Raw genomic sequence first — 27,989 nt, forward strand, 5'->3', positions numbered from 1 at the left:
ATGTGTAGGTGCACCCATGCGTTTGCCCTGTATGTATACTATATTTTCCATACTAGCAAAGTCACGTTGAGGCGATGTTTTTAAATATTCTGCGCTGCTAAAGATGGCATATATGTCGTATCTTTCTCTGGTTTAGAAAGAATAAAAATTATTTGTACACGCGTTGTGTCACTGACGCCTCAGATGCGCAGGGACTGCCTTTCTTTGCAGACGTTTCACAAGAAAGTGAAACCTACTGCTTAATAATATTTTGTATATGTTACAATTCAATATTGTTGAAATAAACGATTCATAACCATATCTCGTCTCAGCACTACAATATGAGCGTAAGGACATCAGCGGGAGTGCGTTGATAGAAAGGGGGGGGGGGGGGGGGGGGGGCGCTCTGGGGAAACCTCGCCCCCCCTAATGAAAAATTCTGCGCACGCCTATGGCGGCAGATGCATTTGTCTTGGCGTCGCCATATGCAATATAGCATCGCGCGCGTTATGAGATGCCGCAAGGCGCGCTTGCGGCAACGCTGACGCGGGCAAGGCGGCGCTGCGTGAACCCAGGAGTGATGACGCTTTGGGGAGGGAAATGCGCAGGTCTTTGTCTTTTATAGCCGGCACTGCTTCTCTTTAAGAAACGTTACTAAAACACTCAGTTGGGAAACTCATCCCTGCAACCTAGACCGCTGGCGTCCACCGAGACCCAGCTAAATACGACAACAGCGCCACTCTTTATCGTTTGTCTGTACTGTGTTCAGCTTGCGCTTTTAGAAAGCATGTTTTTGCGTAAAAACAAACGGAAAAAACTCTTTGTAGTAGCTTTTATTGAAGTTGAGTACAATATGAAGGGCGCGTGATGCTTTCTTAAATCTTTACTTTGCAAGGTTTTGCGGCACATTTAATATTGTTTTTATACCACCATGCCTCAGCGGTGACCTCAGGTAGCGCGTCCCGACCTAGGCGCATCTTAATTTGAGTAGTATTTCGCGGCGCGTCCGCTTGGGAGACGGGGGTGGCACCCTGAAATCCCTTCCACCGTATCTGTTTCGGCACCAAAATGGCCGATTAAAGCCAAAATAGAAGTCACGTGGAGTTCCTCGAGCGGCCGCTGCGGGAGAAATGGCGGCGTTGTGATCGCCATTAGCTCGGTTCAAGAGTACGGATCGGTGCCACTTTTTCAGAGCAGGTTTTATGGCAGTTTCCCAACTGAGTGGTTCTAGTAACGTTGTTCTTTACTCTGGCCACCATCAGCTTTTAAAAAGCATGTTCTTGCATAAGAATAAACGGGAAAAGTTATTTTTTTATAGGAACTTTTTTGGAGATTAGTTCAGAATGACAGGCGCGCGATATTTTCTAAAATTTTTAGTTTACATGGTTTTGTGGCACAATTAGCATTGCTTTTATACAACCATGTCTCACCGGTGATTCCAGGTATGCGCGTCGTAACTTCGGTAGTAATTCGCGGCACCACCGCTTGGGAGATGGGGGTTGCATCTGTATGCTCTATGGACGCTATCGAATGCGATACTCCCGTACCAATACGAACAGTCGTGCAGTTTCCCGAGCGGCCGCTGCGAGAGAAATGGCGGCGTTGCGATCGTCATTAGCTCGGTTCTCAAGTGCGGATCGGTGCCACTTTTTCAGAGCAGGCTCTATGGCAGTTTCCCAACTGAGTTGTTCTAGTAACGTAGCCTTTAAGTGGACAATCCCGTGAACGCAAACGCTTCTTATCGCAGCCGCGGAAGCCAAGCTCCTGTGCCGGTTCACGTCGAGTTACAGGGAAGGCGTCTACCCTTACGGAGTGTGTACCCACTTCATCTACGCCAGCGTGCCCAACCACCCAAGCGCCGAGAACCGTCGTCACAAAGACGTCCTCTACTCCTACGACCCGAGTACGACTTTCTGCCGCCATCTTCGGACGATTACGAGGAGAAAGAAAGCGCGATACGCGCCGTCATTCTGTTCGTAAAAGCCGGTACACGCATGAAGTTCAGCGCCGAGTTAAATCAGCGCGAGCGGCTGACTCGTGCGTCGGCGCTTCATTGTATATATGTAAGCAAGAAGAGGCTGGGTCGCATGCATCGGCGTGCAGATACAGCGATTATTTGGCGCAAAATTAGCGCTGCGTCAGCGCTAAGGTGCATGCATGAGCATCTCTTAAACCTCCCCCTTCAGGTAATGCATAATGCAATAGCATTGGGAAATTCGGATCGTTTGCACATGTTCAGACATCAGTGGAGTCAACACCAGCTATAGAATAATATCAAAGCCTGCGCGCACAAGAATATTGGTATCATCGTCACAGTCAGATCGAGGGAAGACAGCGATTGGAGCCGAGCGCTGCGTCACCATTCGACTGGGTCTCGTGTCCAATCAACGCGTCGAAAGACGGGCTCGGGTCCAATATGGCTGAGTTGGCGCTCTCCGACTGTGACGAAGTTCCTTGAAAGAAGGGGAGGAGGCTCGCAGGCCTTGATAGGTGGGGTTGGTATACCATCTTTACCATCTGTTGGCTGCAGCTGTGCGATCTCTGCACAATGGCGGACAAAAACAGCAATCATCACGGCGCGGCGAACCCCGCCGGCTTCACGACGGCTTCCGTGACGAAGCATCTGTGCAGCTGTGCTTTTCTAGATAACAGAAAGTATAAAACAGAGAGACGACGAAACACAGACGAGTTCATTCTTTCACTCACAACAAAGTTTATTCTCTGTGTTTTATTTCTGAGGCGCGTCCGTTCTGACTTTGATAGCCGCCGGCGGCTTCCGTGACGAAGCATCTGCGTTGCTGTGCTTTTCTTTGTGTTTTACTTCTGAGGCGCGTGCTTGATGACGTATTCGTGTGGCCATCTGTCGGGCACTACACGCCGCCGCTGTTTCGCGGAATGGGACAAGTAAGGCTTTCGCCATAAAACACACCCACAGAAAAAAGAGATGAGAGCAGTGACGTTGCACATTCGACGCTGTCTGATTGACTCGTCGGCGTTTGGCCGCGCTCCGACGTTCGCTGTCTTGTGGAATGACTTGCACGTTCCACGGTCAGTTGTTCCCCAAACGTGCAGTGGTTCCGACCTTCCGATTATCCGCACGTGAGTTTCGGAAGGGGTCAGTTCTTCCTAAATTGAATTGGTTTAATGTGATTGTACACCAATTGAGGCTTTCCCGCTAAACGTAGCCAGCAAACTGCATTTGTGTAAAACTAGACACCAATTGAAATTGACCCGCTAGCGTGGAATCGCCCCCCACTAGAATTAGCGGGGAGATTGATTTGGGTTATAATTACACGCCAATTCAGGTCCCTCGGATAAATTTAACCGTGAAGCCGCGACGTGCAGAGGAACACGATTTTATAGTTTGGTGACCCAAAGAAATGCTTTCCCATTTAACACTTAAGACGACACTCAGAGAAAGAAGTTTTTTTTTTGTTTTTTTTTTTCCAAACCAGACCATAATTGCACGAAACTCATTACAAGTAATCAAATCTTCACTTCTTCGCTTTGTCCTTGTCCTTCGGCTCTTCTATCCAGTCATGAACCAACCATACCCAACTAAACATTTTGTTCAAATTACTTGTAATCGATTATTTTTGGTGTCATTTTGGTATCATTTGATCGCATTCATTTAAAGTAATCGCAAGAGCAATTTGATTACTTTTGGAAGTACTAAGATCTCTCGTGACCGTTACCACATTTCTCCCTTTCTAATGCTTTGTTGCTACAAGTTTCGTGCCGAGGAATGCCGAAACCGAGTCTCCGAACAGGAGGACAGTCCACCAAAATCGGTAGATTGAGAAGGTAATTAGTTTCTAGTTCGGTGATTCTACTCCAATAACGGCAGTGTTGTACACGTTCCTCAAAAAAAGGAACGAAAGCTCGTTCCTCGTTCCTTCTGATTTTTGGAACGCGTTCCCGTTACAAGTTCCATATGTAAAAAAGGAACTCGTTCCCGTTACAGTTTAAATAATGGAACGTATCGTTACATATGCGTTACATTTGTATTTTTTGCTAATTACCATATTTAGTTAAATCAAGCAGAGTTTTTTTTAGAGCGCAGCTCTTAGGCGCCCGTTTCCGGCTTGAGCGGCGTCGCCGTCGCCGTCGCCGTCGGCGTAACCGAGGTCATTCCAAGGTCACGTGACCCCAAGGTCACCCCAAGGTCACGCGGCCTCCCGGTCACGTGACCCCTCCTAAGGTCACTTCAAGGTCACGTGACCCCCTGAAGGTCACGTGACCCCCAAGGTCACCCCAAGGTCACGTGACCCCTCCAGGTCACGGGACCCTCCCAAGGTCACCTCAAGGTCACGTGACCCCCAAGGTGACACCCACGTAACCTCCCAAGGTCACGTGACCCCCCAGGTCACGCCTTCCCGAGGTCACGTGACCCCCTTTCCCCGAAGTCATGTGACCCCCCCCCCCCCGAGCATATTAAAGAATGAGGGGAGGAGGAGGAAAGGAGGAGGGGTCTATCCTCCCCTCAGTGCCCTTCACTCCTCCTCCTCAAGAGCTGCGCTCCAATTCGGCGTTACAGGGATCCTGCACTTTGTAAAGATATTGTTTTTGTACTTTTATACTTTCCCTGTTAGAAATAAACGGCTTTCACTTTTTATATTTTTTTATTTCTCCCGTTAATAGTCAACATACGAGTTTGTATGTCGGGATGGAAGGGCACCCGGAGAAGGAAACACGCGGAAGCAGGGTTTCATTTGTTGATATATTCATGTTAGCAATCTCAGCTATTAGCATGTCTATGCTTGTAGTGGACAATTCAGACGAGCCAAATGTACTTTTACCCAAGATTGCACAAGCGTTTTACAACAACCTCACACGTTTCAATTTAACAGACTCCCGTGTTGGAACTTTTAACAACAGTTGCTTCTCGATGTTGCTGTCCGCAAGACGAGCAAGTAAAAGAGGGGGTAGGGCTTTTGGAAAGTCAGTCTTGAAAGCTAGAAATACTTCGTTGTGAACGTTGGATTTGCTGTTCAGTTTGAAGGTTGGGGACAAGACAAGGAATAAAGGTTATTTTTTGTGTATCCTTTAAGTGACCAATGTTAGGGATACAAGGGTGGGTCCAATATCTGGCGTTCGGTGATCCTGTTGTAATTGTAGGTCTCGTTATCGAAGTTCAGAAATGGCTGTAGTCGGAATACGATTTCTGGGTCTATAAGGATTCGTGGAACCAAAGAAAGTAACTGAGTTGAAAACAACCCTCCTTCTTTGTCTTTTCCTACGATTAAAAGTTTTGCTTTTTGTACCGCAGTTTTGGGCACTCAAAAACGAATCAATGCCCACCAGCTCTCCGCACCCTTAACTGTTAGCAAGCGAGGACCACACAAAATAATTCATAACATTAGTAGCCTAAAGGTTAACGAGATCCTGCACTTTGTAAAGATATTGTTTTTGTACTTTTATACTTTCCCTGTTAGAAATAAAATAAAAATAACCCCACTGGACGAAAAAAAGGAACGCCGTTACTTTTTCCGTTCCACTAAAAATGTAACGCGTTCCGGTTCCAGTTCCAGCGATGCAAAATAGAACGGCGGCGTTCCTTCGTTCCTCCCAAAAAGGAACGCGTTCCAGGAACGCCGTTCCGTACAACACTGAATAACGGACACTATACGAAAGACCCGTTTTCAAACCGGGAGAAAAATCGGTCGTTTTGAAACTACCAGCAAATCGGAAAAGTAGCTATTATTTCTCATGTAACGGCCAACTGCTTTTTTGTGTCAAGCAATCGAGCAGTCTAATTGAAGGCGTTTTTAACCAAGAGTAATTGAAATTAACATTTATTACCCGTGTTTTTGGTAGCGTGTACAACAGTGAACAAAACACGCGTCAGACCTGTCCAACTACGATGATGCGACACCGCCAGGATTGCGGCTTACATTATTAACACCATTGTACGTCGTCATCAGGTGGAAAACGGGGGACCATTAGTGTGGGCGTGGCAAATGCACCGATGAGACCAAAGAAACGGTGTCAAAACCGCAAATTCGCTGAACCATGTCCTGTAGTACGGGACATGGTTCAGCGATGATCAAACACGTTACGGAAACACCACGAACACCACGTCGGTGCGCTTTGGCGCTGTATACGAAATATACAACTGAGAGACGTCTGTATACGTCTCCGAGAGATGGTCTGTTTCCGTGCCATTTCACGAGCGAAACATCTTCGTCACTGTGGCTTCTATTCCGAAATGCGCCCAGATGCCTTTCGGAAGTTCCTGCACGTGCGCGAAACCGCGCCCGACGTCCGTCTTCTGCTCTCCGTGGACGTGGAGGCCATGCTGCGGACCGGCTGGAGTGCCCAGCGCTTGGCTAAGGACGCGAGGGTCTGGCTGGACAGGAGCGGCGTCGACGGACTCCACCTGTCTGGGCTGGATTTATTGCCCAGAAGTATTCATAACGTCCTGGGCATCATCACGGTGAGCGCAGCACAATCACTATAAACATCATCATCATCATCATCATCACGCTAGGTGGCGCAAGCTGCCACCCGATTTAAAGAGTATGAGCCCCCGATATCTATCCTTCGTCCAGCAACAAGAGCAGTAGTAGTACAGTACCGCCGTCGTTGCAAGCATTATTATCATTATCACCATTATCAACCACCGTCACTACTGATCTCTACTGTAGTAGGCTTGATCGCAATTCGGCAGACTGTGGTGTTACAACTCCTTATTTCAGTAAACAATCAGGTAGCTTACCTTTGTTCGGTTACTTCAATGGCAATGTACACCACCATGCAAACGACATTTATTTTTTTCCCCGGGGCCAGAAACAGTAAAACCCAGAGAGGTTTTTCTTCCCAGCCATATGTAATAGAATTTTGTTACCCAAGGAAGTGCCGTTACGTCGAGGTTAGCTGAATTTACTTTATATTTTATGAATTACAATAAATAACTTTGCACAAACTCCGCTGCAGGTGCCCCTGAGTTGTTAGGTTTTCGGCAATGCATTGAAGTCAATTGCGCACTCAATAGTCGCTCGTTCTATACTTGGTCACCACGTCTTCCTTTATTTTATTTTTTTAATGTAGATTTCCCACATATCCTTTGTAAAGGCCTTAGTCAGTAAGAAAACTACCTTGCCAAAAAGCTACTGCCACCGTATTCACTTTTCTCCGGACTCTATGACGAAACAATCACGCTGTCTACAAGGTTGTACCACTAATCTCCACTAGAGGGGGCTGGATGGCGCATTGAGCTAGAGTTCCTGTATAGCTACCTACGGTAGCAGAGTTGCGCATTCAGCCTCGGCGCGTGGCCGTAGCGCCGGCTTTCCCGCACGAGCTGGATGCTTTGCTCCTCACGTGACTAAATTTGGCGAATAGCGGCGCCGCGCGCGCCGCCGCGCATGGAAAACAGGAGAGGAGGAAAAGGAGGCGGAAAGCAGGGAAACATACGCCGGGGCAAGAGAAACGTCGGTGGAGCGACCGTAAAGGTGGCTTTCTTGCACGCCACCGGATGTTTTGCTCCTCACGTGATGGATCTCGGCGAATAGCGGCGTGGCGGCAAATGCGCAACTCTGGCTCCCGTAGGGAGCCTATACAGGAACTCTACATTGAGCAAACAGGTATGAAGCCACCGGAACTGAGCGGCTTGTCCCGGAAGTGAGCGCTTGGCAGGCTTTGTAACCCTTTCGATTGCTGGCTGGTTTGAAAAGTGTCGAGGGCGCTGGATTTTCGCTTGTTCCCTCAAGAGAGCCTGCTTGTTGCGCAGTAAGAGCGCATGCGGACCCGAGAAGTATCATGGGAAGCCATGCAATGTAAACATTTTGAGATTCTAGTTGATCAAATTGCGAATATGTCCCAAGTTCAAAGGCCTCATTCTCGGGATTTAATCCAGAACGGGAGTATTAAAACCCAATCAAATACACAAAAAAGCATGTTCCAAAATCTCGACTGAATGCACTAGGAAGCCCAGCGCACGCCCGACTTCCGGGACAAGCATCGAACTTCCGGTGGCTTCACTTGCGCCGGGCTCGGAGAGCAGCTAAGCGCAAGAAAAGTGGGTTGTACTCACTTTTCTTTTTTTCTTTTTTTTTATTTGCGCGGCAGGTGACAGTAGGAGTGTGCCCTGGTTAGTCTCTTCATCGGGTATAACATATCTAGATCGGCGCATTTGCGGCTGATGCTGCAGAAACGACGCAGTTTTCAACCGTGTTTGCACGCCAAACGGGCGTTTGGTACTGCCTGCAGTCCACGGAGCAGACGATCGACGCTCCGGGGTGAGAGGAGAAAGGGCATTCCCCTTCCTGCTCGTTTTCAGTAACACGCTGTTTACAAACAAGCCCGCGCGTAAGCAGAAACCGTATTAGCGTGAGAGGAAGCGTCTGCGCATGCCCAGTACCGGCAGCAGCGCCACCACAGCGGCGTGACGTCGAAGAATGATCAAGGCCTGCGAACTTCCTCCTATGGACGTCATACCGGTCGGATGCCGATAGGATCTGCGACGCGTTGATTGGACACGAGGCCTAGCCGAGTGCTGACGCCAGCGCTCGGCTGTGCCTCGGGTGCAATCAACGCGTCGTGTCTAATCTGCGTCTTCGCTCGAGTTCACTGTGAAGACTTCAAAACAGGCTTTGGTTATTCTAGGTAGTGTCGGTCGGTGACAGAATCATGCATGTGTGGCGTCACGTATTTTGGTGGCGTCGCGCGCGCGCGAAACGCTTATTGAGATCGGTTTATTGTGGCCATTTAAAGTGCCAAGACGGCACAACTGGACAGAATTGCGTGCGGCGGATATAGGTAGTAGAACTGAGGTGTTAAAGGGATACTACAACAAAATTTCGGCGCTTATTTTTTTGGTCTATACGTGTTCAAAGAAGGATCACATCGGTCACACCAATATCTTGTTTATAAAAAAAAGTGAGACGAAAAGTAATTTTCAAACAAAGTAAACAATTAGCAATGAGCGCCTGGTGGATGTCGCTAAAGCCTTGTTTGTAATGCCCGTCAGGAACCTTGAAAGGTAGTGACGATACCTGTCTCGCCTAGAACTATACACGCTTTGAACCTGACGTCATCTCGACAGCTCTACGGCCAGCACAAAAGAGGAGGGAAGGGAGGAACTCCCCATTCAACGTGACCCTCTTTTGTGAGTCCCAGACGTTACTATTCTTCTTCTACACGATTATAGAAGATTAACCGTCACTCAAAATTTACAGAAAAGCAGATTCGCGGTTAGTTGCGGTAGCCCGATCGCTGGCGTGCTTCGACCGCTTCGGTGGCTAAAACGGGCGGCGATTCGGCGGCGTAACAGCGAGCGAGAGCGAGACTGACTCAACAAGGTCGCGGGCCGCTCCTTATCTGGAGTGTGTCGGCACGTGGAATGTTCGGCAAAGAAGCTTTGAGCGTCGCAGGCTCGGGGCGAGAATGAACATGCACTTTTGAGAACAAGAAACAAGGACGAAATGATAAAAGTTACACCCCGAGTAAGAATAAACGGGAATCTTCTAGAACTCCGTGACCGAGCGTTGTTTGCTCGGCCTTGAGCGCGGATTATTCTGAAGTTCGAAAAATGGCCGACTGTTGGGCATTAGAAGATAACATTCGCCGTATATCAGCCTGGTGCGACACATGGGGCATGAAGTTAAACACAGGTTATGTTCTCGCATATATACGTTTTACGCCCAAGAGCAAGCCTGTCCTATGTACATATGACATGAGCGGAAGTTTTTTGGCGACAGTATCAGATGTAAAATTGTTTGGCGTATATTTTTTTAGAGAACCGTACCTGGACAAAACGCGTGGACTGCATAACCGCAATAGCGACTCGGATGCTTAACTTTATTAAAACAAACTTCAGAGGTTGCCCTATGAACATTAAAGCGGTTATATGTTACGTGTATTAGACTTATCTTAGAGCACGCAAGTGTTTTCTGGTACCCCAGCCAGCCATAATTTGTGGACCAATGCAAAACAGAGCAGCTAGGTCAAGTAATTACAACTTTAGATCGAGTGTTAGTCAGATAAAAAGAGAGCTGTATTTAATCTCATTAGCCCCCAGAGGGAGGTCTGTGCGAATGAAATTCTATCATAGCATCTTTCATAATTACCTAAGCATAAATAAAGCCAGCTGTATGCTGCCTCCCCACTTCACATCAGGAAGGAGAGATAACTCAGAAAAGTGAGAGAGTTCTAGTATAAAACGGATGCATTTAAAACTTCCTTCTTTCCATCTACAACGACCGACTGGAACTTTCTACCAGAAGAAACGTTCAACATCACATCTACAACTTTGTTCGTTGATAATATCTTTAGTGCAGACTTTTTAAACTTATGCGAGTGTTCTCATGATCATGCCATTGTTCAATTGAGGACCATGTAATTACTACAAATTTGTTTTGCGCTCTCATGTTATCGTGCCTTGTGCTTTTGTACATTTTCTCGTGTATTCACATTCTTTTCTCGCAATAATGCCTTCTTAGGCGCTGCGAGGTAACCTGAAGCAATGAATTATTAAATAAATACTGATTGCCACTTCAAAAAAAAAAAAAAAAAAGCCTGTTTTGAGCAATATTCGTGCGACGCGCGAAGTAGTTCTAAGAACAATGTTTTTCGCAGTCCGGTTTTCGTAGCGCCGTCAGGATGAGCTTCGTGTCTCGCAGGCCCTTCGCGCGTCCTTCAGAGACCGGTACCTGATCACCATCGGCGTCGATCGTACCCAGAAAACGGTGGAGCAAGATCTCCTCGCCATCCTGCGGTGAGAAATCGGCCGCTCAACGACCCCACTTATTTCAAAGGGGAGTAATTGTATTGTGTGCGCGTTTAGAACAGCGGGAATGCAGTTTGTCCCGACGGGCGTCTGGTGTCTGCGCTGAAGATGAGAAATTCACCAGTTGTCAGTACGACTGAAACGAAAAAACAGTGCAAAATGACAACGGGCCGGAGGAAGACACAGACAGACCTGTCGCTAACCAAAAACTAAATTTTGTATTAGAAAAAAAAAAATACACGAAAGCCGCGAAACCCCTGAGTAAACCATCACGCCGACACCAACACACACTAGGCTCCCACTGGCTAAGATGCTCAACCTTCTTCTGAAACAGGGCAACAGAGGGCGCACTGACACACGTGGAAGGCGGGTTTAGAGGAGCGTAAGAGGGAGTGTGACAGTAGGGTAGAGCGCCTGGAAGGGTTAATTCGAGCGAGTGAGTGTAGCGAGGGAAGAAAGGAGGAAGTGTCAGTTCTAGCGGGACGAACCACCAGTCTGCAGGCTGGGGTTCCTGGTGGTCGGGAGTCCGGCCTGTTGGCAGGCGGGCTCGACGACGCTGGAGAGCTGATTGAACCTCAGCTCAATGGCGCCTTCGAGCAGCAGGCGTCGGCCAGTCAGGTGACAGGAGATAAGTCGCAGGACAAAGGCGCGCAGGCACCAGGGGGATCTAGGGTACTGGTAGTGGGGAGCTCTAACGTAGCACGGGTTACGAGGGGTGTACATAACAGGGTGAAGGGAGACCAGAGGGTAACCGTAAAGGTCAAGCCAGGGAAGTGTATGGTGGATGCTATGACCGCAGCACGTGAGGGGGTGTGGGATAACCGGGAGGGAAGGAACCTAGTAATAGTTCATGCGGGGCTTGATGATGTGCTCAAGGGTAGGAGCCAGAACCTCGGAAAGCAGCTGAACGTGGGAATACGTAAGCTGAGGGACGTGTCTGAGAATGTGCATGTGGTTGTGTGCACCATTCCAGAAGTTCGGGGGCAGTCCGGGTTAACGGAGAGGAGGGTTGTCGAAGCCAACGGAGTAATTAAGGGTATGAGTCGACAGCTTCGGTACGACGTAATGGAAGTAAACAGAGAAGTGTACGAGGCTGGCTCCCGCCCTTTTGCAGATAGCATTCACTACAGTGAGGCCACGGGTTACAGGGTGGGGGATAGGATGGGCCGCACGGTGACTGCTTTTTTGGGGGGACCGAGGGCCCTGGGGGCACTGAAGTAATTGAAAACCCAACGAAGTCAGGAGAGGCACCCAGGGTCAAAAAGAGGAGAAAACGTAAGAACAGGTATAAAAAACAGCACAATCAGACATTGGATATATTAACATGCAGGGTGGTAGAAATAGGTTAAAATGGGAAGAGGTAGAGGAGCAACTAAGAAAGGAGGATTTAATGGTGTATGGGTTTCTGGAAACACATCTCAGAGTCATGGAGCAGCCACCTTGCAACCCTGTTTATGTGTGGGAAGAATGCAACAGAATGGAGGGAACGAGGAAGGGAGGTGGAATTGGAGCATTTATTAAGAAGAATATGAACTTTCAAAGGATCAGAAAGGAGTGCGCCGAATATTTGTGGCTGAAAGGAAAAGTCGCTGGGGAATCAACAGTCCTTGGAGTGGTTTACTTATGGACAGGGACAGGTGCTAAAGAGGAAAACAGAAAAATGATTGATTGCATATCAAGAGACATTAGTGAACAAGGGGAAGGCTCCTAAATAATTATTATGGGAGACATGAATGCCCATATTGAGGGTCTGGATGGGTATACGGACTCAACTAGAAGCATATTACTAGAACTGGTGGAAAAACATGACTTAGTTTTATGTAATACCAGTCAGAAGTGTGACGGGCACATAACTTGGGAAACTGGCAATCTGCATTCAACTATAGATTACGTACTCATGTCACACAAAATATATGGTAAGTTACAAGTAATGAAAATAGATGAAGAGGGTTCCAAAAGTCTTGGTAGTGATCACGAACGTATTAAGCTGAATTTTGCCAGAGAAGTAAATCCTGAAACTAGACAACATAATTCAAAGCAAACTTTCTGCAGCGACAAAGAGTTGGAAATAGTTGTTGAAAGAATAGAGGCAGCAGTTTCAGGGCAACGGTATACAGATCGGACCTATGAGAGCCTAACTAGGCTTTTTGCTCTAGAACTAGACAAAGTTAAGAGTAAACGAAAGGGGAAGCAAGGACATAGACCAAAAAGTTGGTGGGACAAAGAAGTGAAGCAAGCGATACAAAAACGTCAGGAAGCCTCTAGAGAACACAGGTATTCCAAGCGTAGTGGGGAGTCCGAAACGGAAGTAAAAAGAAAATGGGACAATTTTATAACATGTCGCCGAGAGGCATCCAGTTTGATCAATGCGAAAATTCAGAGAAAGGGTGAGGAATGGATGAGTAATGTAAGTAAGAAAGATAGAAACGCTGCCAAGAAGTTCTGGGAGCACTTGAACTCACTCGGTGAAACAACGCAAGCTAGACAGAGGTTCATACTCTCGCATCAGGGAGATCAATTAGAGGGAGATGATGCGATACAATATATAGGAGCAGTGATGGAGGAGAAATTTCGGGAACGGGTACATGTGGAAGATAGGAGAACCGAAGGAAGTAGCAGTCCAGTTTGTGACATCGCGGATTTTGGACAAAGAGAATGGGAAAAGGCGGACCGAAGAGTCCCTAGTGGCACGTCGACAGGCACAGATGGTATCCCTATCAAGCTGGTGAAGAATTTGGGTCCTAAATCTAAGGCAAAACTAAGGGAGGTAGTGAGTACCATGATAACAAAAGGAAATATTCCAGATGAATGGAGGCTTAGTAGGATGAGTATGATATATAAGGGAAAGGGAGATAAGTCTGATATTAGAAATTATCGTCCTATAACCGTGACACCGGTTATTTACAGGTTGGTAATGCAGATTATAAAGAACAGACTGGAGGAATGGGTAGATTGCGAGGGCATACTGGGCGAGTTACAGAACGGGTTTCAAAAACAAAGAAGGTTGGAAGACAATTTATTTTCTCTAACACAGTGTATAGAAATAGCGCAAAAAGAAAACAGACAGCTCTGGCTGGCATTTCTGGATATCAAGGGTGCCTATGACAATGTGAACCAAAGAAACCTGCGGGACATAATGGAGAACTTAAACCTAGATGAAGGACTAACAGCACTATTAAGGAATATTTACAAAGATAACAAGGTGATTATAACATGGGAAGGAAAGGCGACAGGGAAAATAGAGATAAGACGAGGCCTTAGGCAGGGGTGCCCGTTATCGCCTTTGCTGTTTATGTTGTGTCTGAGAGGATTGGAGGATAGACTAGAGAAGAGTGGACTTGGATTCTACCTTTCTTACAGTAAGCTAGGCCAAAAAAATCAGCAATCCTTACCGGGATTGATGTATGCGGATGATATTGTACTAATGGCTAACAACAGGACAGAGTTGCAGGAATTAATGAGCATCTGTGGTAGGGAAGGAGAGGAATTAGGTTTAGAATTCAGTAGCGAAAAATCGGCAGTCATGATTTTTAACGAGGATGAAGTTGAGAGGCTGAAGATACAGAATATTACAGTTGAGAGAGCTAGTAAATACAAGTATCTAGGAATATGGATATGTGATGGTGCAGAATATCTCAGAGACCATGAAAAGTATATAATAGTTAAGGGCAACAGAAATGCAGCTGTAATGAAAAATAGAGCACTTTGGAATTACAACAGGTACGAGGTGGTGAGAGAGATTTGGAAAGGGGTCATGGTGCCTGGCTTGACTTTTGGAAACGCAGTGCTATGCATGAAATCCGAAGTGCATGCGAGACTAGAAATAAAACAGCGCGGAGTAGGTAGACTGGCTTTGGGGGCACATTGCAAAACGCCAAACCAGGGAGTACAAGGAGACATGGGATGGGCATCATTTGAGAGCAGGGAAGCGGTGAGCAAGGTAGAATTTGAGGATAGGTTGAGGCAAATGGACGGGGAGCAATGGGCACGAAAGGTTTTCAGCTATTTATACATGAGGAGTGTAGACACAAAGTGGAGACAGCGCACTAGGAAATTAAGAGGAAAGTTTTTGGGCTATAGCGAAGATACGGAAGAGCAAGTCTCAGTTAAGAAGAAAGTTAAGGCCACAGAAAGAGATCGGTGGCTAGAGGGAATGCAGTCAAAGACGGCTCTGGAAAGCTATAGATTAAACAAAAGAGTTATTGCCAAAGAAAGCATTTATGACAATTCTAGGGGAAGCTCATTGCTGTTTGAGGCGAGGACGGGTGTTCTGCGAACCAGAACATACAGAGTGAAGTACCAGGAAATTGATACAGTGTGTACTGCTTGTGGAGAGGAGGACGAGACGGCTGAGCACTTGATACTCTACTGTAAAGGGCTTCACCCTATGCCTACCGAAGACAACATATATTTAATAAAGTCATTGGGTTTTAGAGACAGCGAAGGGAGAGTGGATTTCAAGACTGTAGAGATTACCAAGCAAAAATTAAGTGAATGGTGGCAGAAATCGAGAGAAAACTAGGTATTTTCTTATTCACTGATGGCAAGGGGGTTTATAGCCTCACTTTCTTTGCACTGCGGAGTGAATATAGATTTCACATTTAAATATTCTAAGCTTAAATGGTAAAACAAAATGGCTAGGTGGCGTAAGCTACCGCCCGATCCAAAGGGCTCAGCCGTATTCATCCATCCATCCATCCTGTACATCGTGATATGTGAAATGCTTCACTAATCTCCCTCGTTCTTTTGTTGTTGACAATGATGCACCACAACAACAAAAGAGCGAGAGAGCTGGCCAAGTATGCAGCGTGCCCGTGGCCCAACGGTTATCCTGTTTGCAGGGTTTGACTCCCACGCAAAGAGCCGAGGTTCGATGCCTAGTAGCGGAGGCACCTTTTGCTATTTTTCTAATTGTCGCGTTCTGGTAAATTCAAAAACTCTGTTGGCATGTTCGAGGTCAGAAGGTTCTACGCGTCGAATCTTCTACGCTGATTGTTCCAGAAGCCCACGTGTGCACAAAAGGAGCTCTACGTGGCGAGCCGGAGTCAGTCTCGCCCCAGCGCTCGATCCTGCCGTTTTGCCGACATCGACGCCTGCGACGCTGGCCTTTCTCTATTTTGTTTGGGGCACAAGTTCGCCCCCATTAAACGCTTAGTTTCTCCAGTTATTCTCGGCCTGATCATTTGTCACTCGTGACAATATCGCGTTGTAGGTGTGTGTGTCAATGTGTGTGTCAGTGCGCCCTTCGTTGCCCTGTTTCAGAAAGTGACAGGGCGTCTTAGCCGATGGGAGTCTAGTGTGTGTTGACGCCGGTGTGATAGATTATTCAGAGGTTTTGCGGCTTCCATGTTTTTTGTTGTTTTTTTTTTCCTAACAAAATTTAGTTGTTGGTCAGCGCCTGGTCTGTCTGTGTCTTCCTCTGGTCCTTTGTCATAGAGCACCTTTGAAATACTGCCCCCTGTTGACAGCTGGGCAATCCCTGCAGAATGGTGGACTAAGGATTTTAGGATTATCAATGCGTTATGAACTTGCTTTTTTGACTTTTGCGTGTCGATTATGTTTGTTATTTGTGATATCTGTGTCTGTACACAGTTTAAATTTTGCTGTTGTGTGCTGAAATGTGCGAAATTTTATTTGCTTCGCTGATTACGATATTTTGTGTTCTGTAAGCTGCTATTTGTGATTTTTTTTTAATATTTCCATTTCTTTTTGTTGTAATGCTTTGGCGCTGCAGGGTTTTCTGAGAATAAAATCAATAAATAAATAAAAGTGCAACGTCGAGGCACACTTTCTCGGTTAGGTTAGAAAGAAAAAACACACCGACAGAAAAAGACGATGAGCGCAGTAACGTTGCACTTCAACGCTGTTTTTTTTTTTTTTCTTTCTTTTTTTTCTATTTTTTTTTTTTTTTCTTTTTGCTCTCCACTTTTTGATTTTTAGCATTGGCGGCGCTCCGACGTTCGCTGTCTTATAGAATGACTTGAACATTCCACAATGTCAGTTGTTCCGCCATTGTGCAGTGGTTCTTAGGTTCTAATAATCGGCACGTTACTTTCGAAAGGGGCCTATTTTGCGCTGCTTTCTCGTTTCAACCCTGGCCTCCTCTACACCCGCACAGCCTGGCAGTTCGACGACGGAGCAATAGAATGCCCGGTCGCAGATTTGGAGTGACCGGGCATTCTTTGCAGCTGCATTCTTTGCAGCTTTTGCAGCGGAAACGACCCGAAACACACTTGATCGCTCGGGAAAAGTATCTTTTGGCGTCTCGCCGCAGCGGGGCGCCAGTCACGTGGCTCCCCTCTTATCCGTTGTCTGCCGCTCCACCTATTCCATTTCGGCGGCCGCTTCTCGTGGCGATCTGCCCGGCCTTGCCAGCTTAGTAGACAAAGCATTGAGCTCAGCAATATATCGGTGAGCATCTTACGGGCAATGTTTATTTCAAATGTTTATTTCGGGCCAAATTGTCCGCAATAAGAGCTAAAGTCTCTTCAATCGATGTTTTCTTTTGCGTTTATTTCAGTGATGTTCTAACGTTCTGTGTATGTTTTCACTATATATGAATATGCTACTTATCTTGTATAGCGTTCGTTCTTTTTTTGTAAAGTTTCTCAAACATGTAGTACACATGTCATGTTTTATTTTTGTATAAATCTTCAATGTCTGCATCGCGACTGCTGGTATAGGTGGCTCGGGGCTCGTCAAGCTGTTTTTACACCTTTTTTCCCGTGTCACCTTTTCAACATTGTTTTTGTTGGAAGAAATAAAGGTAATAATAATAATATTATTATATTAATATTATTATTATTAATATTATTATTATTAATATTATTGTTATTATTATTATTGTTATAATATAGGAGGCTATGTTTCAACGCATCGCCAACTTTCCTAGAAGCTATAGGTACAAGCACTCCTCCTCTCGTCGAAAATGCCACGCGAAGTTGTCCACGTTTACTGGTGATTCTCATCGCGTGCTTTTGAACCTAACTTCACGGCTTCTTCTTTCGGCCATCAGGCGCTGTGAATATCTGATTCATTCGAGAAAACTGGCGAGCAAACGTACAACATGACCGCTTCTGTGCAACCGCGTGCCGTCGATTACGTAGTAGTCGCCGATAGACATTGCGTCGCGTGCTTGAAAGGCTGAGACTGGGGCACGGTGTAATACACTGCTTGTGGACTGAAGTTACGCTCCGCCGCGTACTCATAAGACGGAATTCTGCACATATGACGATTCGATCGCTAGATCGAAATAAAACTGCAATCTTGGTTTTCGCTTTCGTTTTATTTTTTGCGACGAATATATCTGCAATTCCTGACACGGTTCCCGTAGGACGGTGGACTTCGCCAGCTTCCAGACGAGCAGGGTAAGGCACACCGACGCACGGACGACCTTGGTGAATCCGTACGGCAAGTACGAAAACAGCACCTCCACCTTCTTTTTCGTAAGTACGCGTCGACAAACCTGCCCTGGGTTTCACGAGGGGTTCCGTGTTTTCGGGCATTGTTGATTAACCCCGAAAAGGAATCCCCGAAGCGGTTTTATCGAAAATCGAAGAAAAATTGCACAGCTCAAATTGGAGCTGTCCTTGAATATAAAAAAAAAAAAAAACACGAGCTTCAAGGAATTGTTGTTTTTTTTTACACTCTACAGCTTTATTGTTTGTTGACCGGGAAGGCAGTTCACACAAAACAGTCCGCGAGGCTTCTTCTTGCTTCAAAACCGCACATCTCATCTCCTATTCATTCTTGTTATCGGTACGGGGGCGTTTTACAAGTATTCGGGTCTCGCTCGCATGTTCACTGAATCCCATTCCCTTCAACACAAGCCCCATGATCCCCTATGTTTCGTTCTAGACCAAAACTTTATGCCGAAAACCCTAAATCTGTGGAAGCAAAATAGACACCGAAAACACACAACCCTAGCAGGGTTTCACGCTCAATTTAATCCAAACGATGTTCAATTTAATTTAAGTGACATCCAATGAATTCAAACGCCATCCAATTTATTTCCAGCGCTACCCAATTTTAATTCCCGGGTCAGTCAATTCAATCCACAATATATACGTGCGGTTATTTTTCTTCGGTGGTCGTGTTTCGCTTAAGTCGAGGTCACACTGTTTATACAGCGACAAAAGACAGTCTGTATCCTGATCCGTCACTACGAGATTCGTGCTTTGAACGCCGCATGACAATGAGTTCAAGGAGAACCTTGTAACCCCGACATTCCACTTTTGATAACTTAATTGTTTATACGATTAGATTTTGTTCGAGACAACTGATATTTTGATACCTAGTTCGATTAATTTGAGTTACTAGTCGCACGATTCCTTGATTACTCTTTAGTAAGCTCGAATTAGTAGTGATGCGCTCAACTTTATTTTAGCTGAATTGACGTTTTGTTTACTCTTCCTTATTGCTTCGACTTATTATTGATACAATTTCGATTATATAAGTGCAAATACAATTTGTGATTACGGTTTTGATCGTTTCACGCTATTGTTGACACGGCGAACGCGGCCCCGTACATCACGTGACCCCGATCGTGCAGTTGAACGCACTCTGTCATCTAGGCAGGCTATAGTGTCCCCAATCCGGATTTGGCCACCTTCAGAACTACGAAGTGGAGAGGCTCGCCCAGTTGGCAGCCAAGGAACCCAAGTCCCGGGTCTGCTTCACCCTCACGCTCGGCGGCAACCAGTTCGAGCTGGAAGACGCGACCCAGCACGGGCTCGGAGCCCCGGCCAAGCACACGAAAGACGTCTCGTACTCTGAGGTGAACCGTAGGAACCACTACTGAGCCACTTTACTCCGTCGTGTCACTTTAGGACCGACCGCCGCCCTCACGCTACTATCCGCCAATCAAGCAGTGCCTAAAGTGCATCGTCACGGCGCTCGTTTTCTTTGTGGGTTTGCAAACGCCCGCAGTAAATGCCCCATAATCCTGCGTTTTATTTATTTATTTATTTTGACGCGACGACATCTTATTTGAAAGGGTGATTACGGCAACGTAGGCAACGGAAATAGACCTCACTAGAGGGCGGTTCTACGTGAGGTACTTCCGGCTCGGAATTTTGAAGCCCCCCTGAATGAGACACCGACACTGACATTGTTGCTCGTGTTCGGCTATGTACACTGATTTAACCCCTCAAATGTCTGCATTTGAAACGAAATAAAAAATAAAAAAAAATTTCAATCCTTTCATTGATTTTTTTGTGCAATGTCCTCCTCATAATGAAAGCGCCATCTATAGCAGCAATAAAAGAGCGCCATCTATCGCACGGAAAGGCAACTAGCCCGGAAGCCATCTTGAAGGATACCGCGTCGCCCGTAGTCACCAGATCACCGATAACTGCGCACTACGTGTTACATAAGCTCGCGACTGATCGGGAAAATCAATCAATCAATGAATCGACGTTTAATTCAGTTTGAAACACAAACTGAAGGTGTTGACTTTAGAATGACAGGATGTTGCAACAGCAAGCATTTCAACTCTCATACGCACAAACATTCACTTAATATTCCTAACGACTCACGAGCGTGTTGGTAAATTATAGACCTGTTTCACAAGGGCTCCGCCATTTTGAAATATCGTCACTTCCAGTGGTGAATACAAGAGCAGAACGCGTCAAATCCTATGCGCTAGCATCAGTGGTCCCGAGAAAAAGAACAAGAAAGAGCGACAGAATAGCAGAAAAGGCTCGAGGTACACCTAAGCACTTCGTATGAGTTGTGAATGCGAAAGCATGCAAGCCCCTCGTCCGCTTTCTTATTTCGTCTGCTGCGTACTTTTCGTCGCCGGTCCGAACGCGCGCTCTCCTCGGCGCGCTGACCTTGGACGTACCGTGTTAACAGCGCGCTGAGGATACGCAGCGCCATGGGGTGAGCGGTCGTTGAAACTGACACCCTGCGGCCAATGGGAGCCTCGTCGACGCGCGCCAGCCAATGGGACCGAAGCCGGAAATCCGTCACCTTTACTCCGCTCCTTTGCGATCGGGGAATTTAGGTGCCGTTGGCTATAGCTTTTCGCGTGGTTTCGTAGCTGCGAGCTGGGCCGTTCGGCGTGGCTCGCTCCGTGAGACAGTTAATGCTTTCGCATTAAAAAAGAGAGCAGATGAAAGGTGGGGTGTGTTCGTTTTGCCGCGACGAGTTGAAGTTGCTCGAGCGCTTGTCGACAATGCGCGATTCCGGCGTTTTCCTGGAGACTAAGCTAGACAAGAACTAAGTTTAGACGTTACAGGTGATGTTTTGCTGTTGCTTTCTGCACATTAAGGCGTCGTTAGTGATATGGGCCTATGGGACCACTAACGTGAACCACCCGTTGGGGCCCCCTTTTCTAACACTCGATTCCTAAGGTCCGCCATAAATACACAGTGCATAGACAGCAGCAACGTACATGGCACCTTCTTTATTTGAGAAATACATTATCGAATTAAGGCACCAAGTTGATTTGACATGCAGGGACGCGTCATCAAAGCTCCACAAAGGTGATGTACTGATTTTTTGTCTCACTTTGATCTTTCAAAAGATCTGCAAGCGAGACTGGGATGAAGTGAAATACATCGCTCCAGCGTTGGGCTTCTACGCCCACAAGGGCAAAACTTGGGTCGGCTACGACACAGAAAAGACCATCGCATCTAAGGTGAACCTTATGGCCTATACCCATTTTATCAAATTAATCATTGCATGATAATGCCGCCTGAGAGGCCCCTAAAAAATAGGGGCTTACCACCACGCATTCGCCGAACCCAAACCGCATTTACGTAAGAATTACTTCCACCTGAAATGGATCGCAACTTGCGCCCTCTAGGAGACCGGTGGCCACTGAAAACGTCCGCCTGGTACGGCGGATGCTTTCAGCAGCAACCAGTCACCAAGATGGCGCAAGTTGCACTCAGTTTCAGGGATAAGTCAATTTCTTACAAAAAGATCTTCAAGTTTTGGCGCTGGCTTCCCTGACAGAGGATTTGAGAAACACCGTCGGCAAACATGGCTGTGCACTTGCCTGCGAGCGTAAATCACTTCGAAACAAATCCGTCACGGTTGCTGCAATATAAGACATTTTCATCCTCAATAGCTGGTATAGAGCTCATTTTTGCCTTACCTCACATAAATCGCAAAGCGATTATCTCGCCCCGTTTGTAAATGCGATAGCAATTTTTTAAGCATTGCAGATACATGGCAGTGATTAGATTAATTGTAATAAAGTAAAAGTAATTAAATCACTGTTTATTGCAATCACTAATGCAATTAATTACTTTCATAGGCTGGCAATTTAGTAACAAATTTATTTCCTTCCAAACAGTACTTTCGAAAATAATTACTCACTACTTTCTGAAGTACTTTTTTCTGAGGCCTATCTGAATGCAAAGCCTGTGACGCGGGACTCGGCAGCGAGACAAACACCCAAAGGTGGGATCGAAAGGCGAAACGAATGGAGAGAAACTTCAATATGAAGACACAGCTGGAAAGCCATTTCTCACGAAAGTCCATACAAGACAGATTCATTCGCGAGGCCACGTCATCGGGGACAAAACCAGGCTACAATGCCGAAGGCACGCCGATAACAAGGTCAACACATTTTAGAACCTGAGTCGAGGAGTTGTGGTTACTCAATCTCAAATCCCTTGTCAAGGATCCAGAACTTTTCGTGCGTAGCCGTCCTTGGCAGGTAAAAATGCTTTTTCTAGTTCGAAACGACAGAAAGCGACCAAAGCAGGCACCGTGTGTCTATTTTTTATCAGACAATTTACATGGAGATTTTGTAAATTTTTGGGTGTACGAAAATTCGACACCGAAAGTGTTACGCCCATAGCGAACCACATAAAACGTCTTCAGTCAACCGGCAGGGTTTCAACTCGCCGCCTTGATATTTGTGGGCCAAGAACTTTGCCGACTGAGCTAGCGTGGGAAGGCGTTTGCTCTTGACGCGAAGAGAGAATTTCGCGGCCTTGAAAGCGTGTGGGCATAATTCCCTTATATGGGCATGGCATGCTGCGCCATATCTCACGGCGTTTGTTAAAAACGGAAGCAATAATAATTGGCGTTGTGAGGATATTTATACAGCGTGTAGTTGGTCAGCCATTTTAAAGTTGCCACGAGTCACTCGCTGTAATTGGAGCGAATCTTTGACACACTTGCTTTGTAGCAAGGCGGTGCCGTTCAGACGCCTCTCTCTTCCACCACCACGGTGGAAGAGAGAAGCGAGCTTATCGAGGACGTGAGAAATGGCAGAAGCAACAGGAAGACCCTTCGCTAGGTAGTAGGGACCCTGTAGACGAACGCCGATAAGTGCTGCCATTCTGTGCTTGCCAGTCTTTGTCAGCGTATTGTATATTAAACACTATCGCATTAAAAAAAGGGGGGAAAAAAAGAGGCAGGAGAAAAGACGTTTCGAGAAGGCTTTCGCCAGCTGCAAAAACTTCAAAAACAAGAAAAATGAAAGATGTTTACCATTCTCTGTAATGCGAAATTAGAGCGCAGCTATTGAGGAGGAGAAGGGGAGGGTACGGAAAGGAGGGTATGCCTCTCCTCTCTCTTCGTACCCTCCTCTCCTTCTCGCCTCCCATTTAGCGGGAAATTTTCTCCAAATTTAGCGGAAGATTATGCGAAAATGTTCCCCCTAAATTTAGCCGGTTAAGTTTCCCCGCTAAATTTAGCGGGGAAATTGACGTCGCGTGACCTCAATACCAATTCAGTTCTCCGCTAAATTTAGCGGGCTAACTGTGACGTCTCATAATACAACGCGCGCGGTTATGCCGACGCCGCTCAACCCGGAAATGGGCGCCTAAAGGCCCGTTCACACTCTTACAACCGAGTACGACCGAGAAAGACGAGATCTGGTAAAACTTCATAAAATTTTTTAGGACGAGAGAACACACTGGCACGCTGGCGCCATCTATGCGGTGACCCTGGAACTGCATTTCACAAGAGCGAAGGTTTTGCGGGATTTCCGAGGTCAAATGTGCGTAACACCTATAAGAAAGGCTCGTTTATAGCGTTGACAAAAGTTTTTCGAGCCAAGAAAGAAAGGATAATGCGCGAGAGAAATAGAAAATATGCCGGACCGCCAAGTTTACACTGCTACCCAATAGATGGCGCCAGTGTGTCCTCTCGTTGTAAGGGGTATTAAGGAACCCAGTTTTAAAGGGATACTTCAACGAAATTTGAAATATTCCCGTCGTGTTCAAAAATAGGTTGAATATGATCCACAATATCCGTAAATGACAATCGCACGTCTGTATTTTGAGCCTGGTGGCTGCATTTTTCGTTCTAAACGGCCCACTCTGGCAAACGCTCGGAGCAGGCCGAGCGGAGACCACGTGACATCCAACGCAATCGTGACGTAGGTCCTCTCGGGACGTGCAAAGCTACGGCGAGGCTCACGTCGAAAGGATGGTCTAGTCGTTCCAGCCACCGAAGCGGCTGCTTTTGTAAGAATTTTGAGAGACGGGTTAATCTTCTGTAATCTTGTAGGGGGACAATAGCGACTTCTGCGACACACAAAAGGCATTCTCGGGAAGAGGGGAGTTCCTCCTGCCCCTCTTCTCTCGTCGTGGCCGGGGGCGGGACAACCTCCGTCACTAGCTGTCAAGGTTCCTAGACGAGCATTACAAGCGAGGCGTTAGCGACATCCACCAGGTGCTCTTTGCTAATCGTTTAATTCGTTTTAAAATTCCTTTTCGAGACTTTTTTAGCAAGATATTGGTATGTTCGATGTGATGCTGCTCCTTTGAACACATATAAACCAAAAAATGAGAGCCGAAATTTCCTTGTAGTATCCCTTTAAGAGGTCGCAAGTGTGTAAACGGGCCTCAAAAACTGCGCTAAAAAAAAAAGTACAAAAGGAGGACGTGGCGACGCTAACATGGCGTCGCATGCCTGGAAGGCTACGTAACTATAGCGTCTGCTGCGTTCCCCATAAAACGCAATTCTGCATACGACGATTTTATGGATAGACAAAAAAAAAATGGAAGACGTTTACAAATCACTGTAACGCGAAATTAAAGCGCAGCTCTTGTGGACTCTTCTCCTCTTCCCCTCCTTCTTTCCTCCCCCTCTTTCTCCCCTACTCTTCCTCCTCCTCCCATCCTTCTCCTCCTTCCATCCTTCTCCTCCGTACCTTCCCCTCCTCCTCCTCCCACAGCTTTCTCACTAAATTTAGCTGAAAAATTAACGTCAACAGCAATTCGATTCCCCCTATATTTAGCGGGAAATCGAATTTCTGTTCAGGTCACGTGACGTCAATTTTCCCGCTCAAAGAAACCGAATTTGTTCATAGGTGACGTGACACCAAGTCATGTGACATCAATTTCTCCGCTAAATTTAGCGAGGAAACTGAATTGGTGTTCAGGTCACGTGACGTCACTTTTCCCGCTAAATTTAGAGGGGAACTGTATTGCTGTTGAGGTCACGTGTTGTCTATTTTCCCGCTCAATCTAGCGGAGAAACTGAATTTGTTCATAGGTGACGTGACACCTAGTCATGTGACGCCATTTTCCCCGCTTAATTTAGTGGGGAATTGAATTCTTGTTGAGGTCACGTGACGTCACGTTTCACCTTAAAGGCCGACCTACAGAATCGTCTTCTGCCGGGCAGAAATCCGGTTTTTAGTTTTCTTCTTTCCATTCCCTTCTCGCACTCTTCTCTCCTCTTCTCACCATAAGAGCCCGTCTCTGAGCTACTCCCAACAGAAAGAAAGAGCGTCTCCCTCTTTCCCAAAGGGAAAGAAGGATTTCAGGAAGAGTTTCCTCCCTTGTGCTCGTTGGTCGGCCTTTAAACCTAACGCGGTTTTGCCGACGGCGACGCCGCGAAACACGGAAACGGGCGCCTAGGAGCTGCGCTCTAACAAAACTGCAATTTGTATGGGCAGCCCTGCCATCTCTCTCGTTCCTTCTCAACACACAGGTCCGGAAGGCTCTGGAGAGGTACCCCGGTTTCTGCGTGATGCTCGTCCAGGTGGACAGGGACGATTACGAGGGGGCCTGCTCGGAGAAGCACTTTCCCCTGGCACAGAGCGTCAAGCAAGCCCTCTTACAGCCCCACAGGACCCGCAGCAGGTCATTGCTCCCCTTCTGTATTCCACGCCGTGACGGGACTTAATCTCCGGTTAAATACTGCTTTTATCCCGTCTCCTTTGGGGGCTATAGGCTAGGGAGAAAGCCTGCGGGTTCAGTGCCAGAACAACAGCCCGCTTGGCAGAGTAAAAGAGGGAGGAGAAGGAGAGCCAACCCACGTCACTCAGAAAATCGCGGCGGCAACTACAAAACTAAACGCCTCGCGCGGCGAACAACCGTATGGCCAAGATAACGCGATCAGAATCCAACACCAATTCAACAAAAAAACCTAAAGTTGCGTTTTTTGTTTTGTTTTGTTGTTTTTTTGTTGTTGTTTTTTGGCCGGGGGGGGGGGGGGGGGGGAGGGGAAGCAAATTTGTCTACACCAATACTTGAAATTGCTGGACAGGTGTTATGAGTTTATACGTCGACTTTGTTTCGTTATATCCATAACGTTGCTATATTCCCACCTTCGCTACGCGTGCCAGTCTTCGCTGTATACCTGTCGGCCTTTGCTATTCAGAGCTCCTTATTGGTTTTTAACTTGGTGCATTAATATGGGCGTCGGGAAGCTGTATCACCCATTAACTTTTTGTGACAGTTCTGTACAAATATAAGATAACACCCCGTGTACACAACTCAAGCTCCTTTCATCATTGTTCTCTCCTTTATCTTTCAGATGAAAACGAGCTTTCCGACAAAAAGAACGGGGAGATGCTATCGTTGCTGCCATGACAGCGACCAGATCGATGAAACAACTTACCAGAGTCAAGCCGCCATCTTGTTGTCAATATAAAACACAGCGCGGAACGCTGCTTCGCGTGCCGACTCTTCTTTTAATATGTGCTAGGCACGTTTCTTTTTTCTTTTGTTTTCTTTTAAATGCGAAAACAAGTCTCGCGCATCGCCGGACGCTCAATCTCCGCACCAAAGCTTGAGAACCTAGTGCGCTATTATCGGACTAAAAAGTAATAAGCTATTTTTGAAAATTCTCGGTGAGAAAATTAATCCCTTTCCTTGCAGCAGGGATAGATTCATATTTATGTGTTCGTGGGTTATGTTTTCCATCGTTTGCCTGTTAAAAACAACAACAAAAATGTTTACAAGTAACTTTTCCTTTTAACATAAGCACGGACTTTCTTACCGACATCGAAAATTGTTACCGAATAAATACTGAGTCTCTGGGTAAACATAGGCCTCGAAGACGCTGAACCAGTACACAATAACTAAGTGTCGCGAAATTGTGTACTCTTGCTCAAAACTCACACTTGGCAAAAAAAAATAAGAAATCGCGAAATGCAAAGCACGCGGAAATAAAGTGGCTCGATATGCGTACACAAAATCCTAATACCATCGCCCCGCAGCCGTTGAGACTGCAAGGCGAATCAAGAACCAAGAGAAGGGAAGATAATACCCATGACCGTTAAGGCGCGTTCACACTCTTGCAACCGAGTGCGACCGAGAAAGACTTCTTGGGACCGGATGCACCGAGCGGAGCTGGTCCTAAGAGATCGCAAAAGGCTTAAAAACCGTTTTGGTCTCTCTCGGTCGCAGTCGGTTGCAAGAGTGTGAACGGGCCTTTAAGCTCTCGGCGATCTACGATAAAAGGGACTACATTTTGCTGCCGAAAAGAACAAGGGCTCTCAGGAAGCGGGTCGGATACAGAGTGAGGCTATTCGCAACTCAACGGTGGTGGTACCGCGGTGTGAGACCCGTGCTCTCTATGGCTCCTGGATGAAAGGCTTCAGAATAAAGGTGTTTGCTTAGAGTGACTACCCGACGTGAAAGTATGAGGTAAGGTTTTTTTATTGCTCGTATATTCACAAAATGAGAATAGACTTATTCCAAAACTCGAAGCGCCTCATTGCGGCGTAATGCCACGTTGTGCGTTGTGGGAATCAATAGAGTTTTAGTGGACTGTTTTCGACACGGAAAGCGAAGTCGCCATTGCGCATGCGCGATCCGCTCTGGGATTTGAGAGTGGAGCAAGAGCTCCGCTTTCCTCACCGTTTTAGGAAGCCTGTTCCACTCTCAGTAAAGGTTCAGTACAGATGATGTTTTTCTGCAAGGTCATTCGAAATGGGAGCTCGAGCCATTTGGAAGCATGCTTGAGAACGCGCTTAGCCGGTATTCACCTCGCTGCACTAAGATAGTTGCGCAAACTTCGTTTGAGACGCCATCCTTCAGAAAACGTTTCACGGTTGACCTCCGGCTACTTCGGGAAA

General features: G+C 46.6%; 1 protein-coding gene across 1 annotated transcript; it reads left to right on the forward strand.

Annotated features, from left to right (window-relative positions):
* Positions 1-26,543, forward strand: LOC121835316 (chitinase-3-like protein 1). Its single transcript, XM_042289349.1, has 9 exons — positions 1-4; positions 1,727-1,882; positions 6,198-6,415; positions 10,602-10,696; positions 18,042-18,153; positions 19,323-19,484; positions 21,237-21,350; positions 25,616-25,767; positions 26,444-26,543. Exons 1-9 carry the CDS (start codon positions 1-3, stop codon positions 26,445-26,447), a joined length of 1,017 nt encoding a protein of 338 aa, XP_042145283.1. The 3' UTR covers positions 26,448-26,543.
* The last annotated feature ends 1,446 nt before the right edge of the window (positions 26,544-27,989 follow it).

This window comes from Ixodes scapularis, unplaced genomic scaffold, assembly GCF_016920785.2.
Source record: "Ixodes scapularis isolate PalLabHiFi unplaced genomic scaffold, ASM1692078v2 PGA_scaffold12__126_contigs__length_90152505, whole genome shotgun sequence".
Taxonomy (NCBI): Eukaryota; Metazoa; Arthropoda; class Arachnida; order Ixodida; family Ixodidae; genus Ixodes; species Ixodes scapularis.